General features: G+C 42.1%; 1 protein-coding gene across 1 annotated transcript in view; it reads right to left on the bottom strand.

Moving 5' to 3' along the window:
* The window catches only part of LOC131892596 (rootletin-like), a 4,956-nt gene extending 1,478 nt beyond the window's left edge, over window positions 1–3,478 (bottom strand). The window contains exon 1 of the mRNA XM_059242408.1: window positions 50–3,478. Within this exon, the coding sequence (XP_059098391.1) occupies window positions 50–3,478 (3,429 nt within the window). The remainder of the gene's footprint in view (window positions 1–49) is intronic.
* Window positions 3,479–6,633: the final 3,155 nt, after the last annotated feature.

The following is a 6,633-nucleotide window of genomic DNA, read 5'->3' as shown; positions in this document are numbered from 1 at the left end:
ACCCTTGATCTACGATTTCGGCCTGCACTTCTGAAATTAGGTTGTTGACCTGGGATAGATTTGCCTTGATCATGTCTTGCATCATGTCTAATAACCCTCCGCTAGTATTTAAGGCCATGACGAATGTCTCCAGTTGTTCCAGATCTTGGCCAACGTTGGAAATCTCCTCTTGGAACTGGCCTGTGGCGCCATCAGTTTTGTCTTCAAAGTTGACCACTGCCAATTCCAATTCATCAACCCTTTCGCGAAGATCCTGATATCCTTGGCCTTGCTCCACGTTGGTCATCATCAGGTCCATGATCTTTTCTTGAATACCTTCCACGGTGGCATTCATGAGCTCTTGCTCCCGTTGTAATTGCCCGCTCTTTTCCGTATTAAGCATCTGGCCCAGTTGAAGTGTCTGAACAATGGCTTCGACGTTGGACACATTGCTCTTCAAGCTGTCATAATTCTCAACGAAAGACTCGTGATTCTGCATCAATTCAGATTGAAACATTTTTGAGAACTCTGAGACAATCATTTCCAGCTCTGACACGTTGGCTTTTAAGGTAGAGTGGCTCTCTAGGATCTGGTCTTGGGTGTCCATGATGCCCTCTGAGAGCATCGCTTTAAAGGATGTCAAGTTATCGTTGAGATTTGACACATTCGAGTGAAAAATCTCATTCTCAACGGCCAAAGTATTCCTCGTGTTCTGAATGGAGTCCTGCAGATCCGTTTTGACCGTCATGATTAGTTCGGACAAATTCGTCACATTTGCCTTGAGGATGAAGCTATTGTCGGACGCAGCGTTCATCGTCTTGTTTAATCCCTCGGTGAGGAGAGCCTTAATGTCCATGATCATCGCCTCCACGTTGGACACATTCGATTTGAGACTCTCGTGCTTTTCCAGATTTCCTTGTTCAGCCACAGAGAGCCCCTCAATCAGCATGTCACGAATATCATCCAGGCCAGACTCTAGGACTGTCACATTGTTCCGCAAGCTTTGGTGTTGTTCAAAGTGGCTGACTTGATGTTGTTGCAAGGCCATGAGTAGCATGTCCTTGATTTGATTCACTGTCTCACCCAGATCTGTCACATTGGAGCTCAAGTTTGATTGTGCGTCTGTTAGATCATTCTTCAGCATCTCGTGTATTTCTTGGAGGTTCATCTCCAAAGCCGACACATTGGTTTTCAAGTTTTCATGCTGAAGTGACGATGATTCGACATTGTTTTGTAATGTTTCGAGGAGCATTTGTTTGATCTCGTCCACTGTGTTTTCTAAGGTGGACACGTTGGACCGAAGACTGTCTTGCGCCTGAGCCAGCTTTTCTTGCAGCACTTCTTGAATGTTGACAATGGTGGTTTGAAGATTTGTTATGTTCGACACCAAGCCCATGTGCTTTTGATCGGCCATTTCGTGACTTGCCTCCAATCCGGCTTCAAACATTTGGCGAATCTGATCGACACTCATTTCTAAGGTCGTTACATTTGACTTGAGACTCTCGTGCTTCTGCATGGCGTCTTCGTGGTTGGTCTGAAGACCGTCCAGAACCATAGCCTTTACTCCGTCGACGGTCTCGGTAATGCTGGTGATATTTGAGATGAGCTCCTCATGCTGGAGCTGGGCGTCTTGTTTATTCATTTGTAAAGCCTCAAGCAGCATTTGTTGGATCTCCTCCACAGTTGACTCTAGATCCTTTACGTTAGAGGTAATATTTTCTTCAGTAAGTTGCAATTGGTTCTGCAGCAAACCATGAATTTCCGAGAGCGATGTCTCTAAATGGGTCACATTTGCTCTCAGACTCTCGTGATTCCCAATGGAGGTTTCAATATTGTTTTGAATGGTCAAGCTGAGCATGTCCTTGATCTGTTGCAACTTCATCTCCAAGTCCGACACATTGCTCTGTAGAGTATCTTGAGTGGTGCCAATTTGATTGTCTAGCATTCCTTGAACCTCGGCCAATCCTTGTTCAAGGGCAGTAACATTACCTTTTAGGTTGTCGTATTCTTCTAAAGTGTTTTCGTTGTTGGACGCCAAGGTGTTCAAGAGCGTCATATGGATATTTTCGATGGTTGTTTGGAGTGTGGTCACATTGGATTGGAGACCTTGATGGTTGGAGTTGACCTTGGACTGGAGCATTTCATACAGGTCCTTTAAGGATCCTTCCAATGCTGTCACATTGGCGCGGAGATCATTTTGAGAGCCGAGAATGTGCTCCTCTTTCTGAGAGAGAGCTTCCAAGATCATGACCTTGATCTTGTCCAAAGTTTCTTCCAAAGTTGTCACGTTTGCTTGCAATGTCTCTTGATTCATGTTAAGCTCGAGTTGAAGCATATTTTGAATCTCAATCAACGAATTCTGAAGGTGTGTCACATTAGTTTCTAAAATCTGGTGCTGTTGCGAGGAAATTTGGTCGTTACTTTGAAGGGTTTCGAGCAACATGTCTTTGATGGTTTGAACCGTATCATCCAGGTTTGTAACGTTCATCCTGATTGCGTCGTCTGATGCCTCTAATTTTGACTCCAGATCCATTTGCATGGCCTTCAAGCTCATCTCTAAAGTTGTGACATTGGCGGCCAAACCAGACTGATACTCCAGTAAAGCTTCTTGTATTTCCACCAACTCTCCTATGAGCATGGCCTTTAGATCGTCAACTGAGGTTTCCAACTCCGTCACGTTAGGAGTGATTTCACTCACTTCCAAAATCAGCTCTTCCAATCTCGTCACATTGGACTTGAGGGATTCGTGGCTTTGTTTAAAGTCGTTGCAAGTTGATGCTAAATTGGATTGGAGCATGGATTCGACAACTTGAAACGATAATTCTAGATTGGTCAGATTGGCCAACAACGATTCATGTTTGTCAGTGCACATGATATTCGATTGGGTGATGAGCTCTTGAAGTTCCATTTTGGTCCGATCTATGGCGTTCTGTTGTTCGCCCAATTCTCTTTGGATCGTTGTAATAGTCTCTCCATTGAGAATACTTTCCTCAATCCTCGACTCAACCGTGTCAATATCCATCTTAAGTTCCTCAAACTCCCGCATTTTGATCTCTTGTTCTCTATGAATGGTTTCAAGGTTCTTTGTGAGATTCACCAATTTTGTGCCCAAATCATCCACTAATTCGGTCTTGCCCGAGCCTTCTGCTTTCAATTTCAGGATCTCGTCACTTATCACGTTGATGCGTTCAACATTCATATCTTCAATATCGTCAATCTTCTGAGCAATGTCACTAATCTTTTCGTCTTGCCTATCCTGACCCTGTTGGACCTTGTTCATGAACTCTTGGATTTTGGCTTCCAGCTCTGCGATGGCTCGGTTGCTCAGGGATCCCAATGAGTCTTCCAAGTTATCTATTCTCTGGGAGTTGTCATCTGCTTTCATTTCCACCTTCTTCAAGTCGTCTTGCGTGGCAAATGCCAGAGCTCCAATTTCAAACGATCCATTGAAGGCAGCTGAGGAATCCAGAACCATAACCTCCGGGTCAACACCTGCCATGTCAACAGTGTCAGGAGTGGTAAACAACGAGCCCATTTGGTCAGGTTGGATCCCATTCATTTCTCGATTGATGTTGGCCAGGCGGTTTCCTAAGACCGAAGTGGTGGATCGCAATCCACTGATCTGGGTTCGAACCAGGATATTCTGCGAATTGAGACTGGCGATTTGGCTTTCCAAATTGGAGATACGGGTTCCCTGTGAGGTTAGCTGACCGTTGAGATTGAGAAATCCCACATACGAGCCCAAACCAATGGCAATACTTGTGAGAAAGAAGATGATCTGGAAGAAGAAAAAACAATCAAGCTTTAGATGAGCGTGTCGTTTTCCCGGTACGGATATGAGATCGAGTTGCCGGCCGAGCATTATTTGTTTTGTAACTCGGGGTAATAATCGATCTTTGGAGGGGTTCAAATTTGGACGTCATGGGGATCACCAACGGAGTTGGGCCGCTTGAGCTTCGTATTGTCTACGTTCGTGCTTTATGTTGGAGGGCCTTACGTCCGAAATACTTGGATCCGATTGTTCAAATGAAAACGAGACTAATTTTCCCCCAAAGGATAACAAGAGGGGTTTCAACTTTTCAAAGCTGTCTTTCCCAAAATTGCTCAATCCAGTTTTATTCCGCAGACAAGAAGTATTTCGACAATCATGCCGCAAATCAAGCGAGTCATTTCGCTCTGTGCTATGATATCCTGGTGTAGGATTCCCAAACTATTGTGTGCCTTGGAGACTTGGACGCGTTAATAATACGCTTTCCTAGATTTAGTGCCATAAAAGCAATTAATTGGGCAATGTTGGGGCGGCTCAATCAAAACTGGCCATTATGTATTCTACAAACTTTATCATCATGGTCGAATCTTAAAATTACGTAATTGACCATTTGGTCCCCCTCTTTAAAGAAATGCATAAGCAGTTGAAATGCGTTGCACAAGTTTACATTAATCTCAAATCTTGAACGAAGTCACACATTTCCTGTGTTTATAAAGTAGCATCGGTTTCAAATAATTCATTCTTTGTAATGTCTGATTCACAACATTGATTAAGAAATGGTTGTTGCTTTTTTAAAAACTATTTCAAATTACCTGCTTTACTGCCTCAAACGGAAATGCATGCCAATTATAAAATTAATAAATATATCTTAAACATGATTTGATTAATCTATTGACAATCCGTATTAAAATGCTTAGTATCAAGCTAATCTAAACCAATCTTCCTACACGGGGCCCCAAACTACGAACCAACTACATGGGGGGCCCCTTTGCATTTCCATGTCTGGTAACCAAAAAATTGCCGACAAGATGAAGTTTGGGTGCCAAGTGAAATGAATAAGCATTGAACATATAACAAATCGAAGTGGCCGAACAGCCATACTAAAAGCATCATGATCTACTCTTGGATCTTATTTACTTGCTCACGCAAGTCCATTTTCATGATGTCTTTAAGGCCACATGTTGACAACTTGTTTTTTTAAGAATATCGCGAGGACTTGCCTCGAACATGGCTCGGGGTTTTTAAGGATTGCTTACATTTGTTCCGCCTATGGCGTTGATCTGTCGGTTGATCCCTGTTTGAGTGATGAAACCCGAAAGGCGGTCTATGGGCGAATCTATCAGATTGCTGATACGATTGTTATTGTTCTTCACGGGTCTTCGAAATCGTTTCACTTTATTCAGAACCGAACTGACGGCCGACTTCACTGAAGCCATAGTCGAAGACAAAGCAGATCCTCTTGAACCCGAAGTCGTATATTGGGGGGACTTGGACCCTGTTGGCCCTCCGGAGTAATAAGAGTAGTATTGTGGATCCACTGCGGATAATGGTCTCTCGACCCTCTGGGTGGAGACTTTTTGCGTCGAGGTTGTGCTTGCGCCTGGATTAAATTCATAAGATGGGTAGAATTGGTCGTAATCATTGTCGTTGTAATAGTTAGACGCCACTTGAACTTGGTCATTCCATTGGGATAACTGTTGTGGAGGAGGCTGGGGACTCCATTGATAGGCTATCGATCTGACTTCACTCGGATCTGTAAAGGAGACTTCATCTTAAGTGTTTGCTAGCTTCATCAGCACTTATGAAAATATAAAAGTACGAATTATGTAGACTGAGAACAACGGGAAGCACAATCCAAAAGAAATAAATTGAGTCCAAAAAAAACTACGATATTTTTTTGCCAATTCTTGACTACTCTTTGCCCCAACCATTGCGTAGTTTGGGACCCATGTTGAAGATAAAGATAAAGAATGCAAATGACATTGCCGGACAAGGTCTTGCCAAGAGATGCTGTTCCTAAACATAGTATCGATATGTTATTTCTTTAGATATTGCCAATATGAATTGGTTTTGAAACCCTTTTGTAGTTCAATCATGAACACGCTACTTCAAAAAAAAAAGTCAGTCACTGCTTTATTTCCAACTCGTAGCAAACTCCAAACCTGTCACATCTGAATAGTTCAACAAAAAATGTTTGTGAACAAAAAGTGAGATATGTAATGAAGTGGAGCTTCTCTTCAGATAGGCTTTTGAATACATAGATACTTATAGACTTATGTGAATGACAGACGGCTGTTCGATTAGTTCAATGGATGGACATCAGGGATTTGATCACATTCCGGGATATTGCATTTTCTAACTAACAATGAGGTCGGTCGTACCACATCCATGTTCATGGACATCTATGTACGAAAAATCACATATACCTATACTGTATATATATTTATACTGTAACTAGGATGCTTCTTTCAATTTGCCAGACAACACCAGCAGCTGTTGTCCTAGAATTTCAATGAGTATTATTGAAAGGTTGTGCCCCAAAAACTGGGACATTGAAGCAGGAGAGGAAGATGACGTGATCATCAAATTTTGAGAAGTCATTCATACTTTTGAGGCTTAAAAATTCTTTGCCAAGGAATTAAATTGAAGTTCCAGTTTATGTATTCATTGAAGGAATAGTTCATGTGTTATTGTAATTCAATTAAGTGTCACAGTTTTGCTCATTAACATGCTTAAAAAATACTTTTTAGCCGAAAAAGCAGTTTTTGGATTTATAATTCGTACGTTAGAATTTTCAAGTTTTACAAAAAGAACTTTTTGAAACCTTAGAAAACTGTTTTGTCTAATGTCGTGCGTTGTATCTTAGTTTTTAGCGCCTCTACTTT

This window comes from Tigriopus californicus, chromosome 2, assembly GCF_007210705.1.
Source record: "Tigriopus californicus strain San Diego chromosome 2, Tcal_SD_v2.1, whole genome shotgun sequence".
NCBI lineage: Eukaryota > Metazoa > Arthropoda > Copepoda > Harpacticoida > Harpacticidae > Tigriopus > Tigriopus californicus.
Note: the sequence above shows the minus strand (reverse complement) of the source record. Positions and strands in the feature narration are given on the sequence as shown.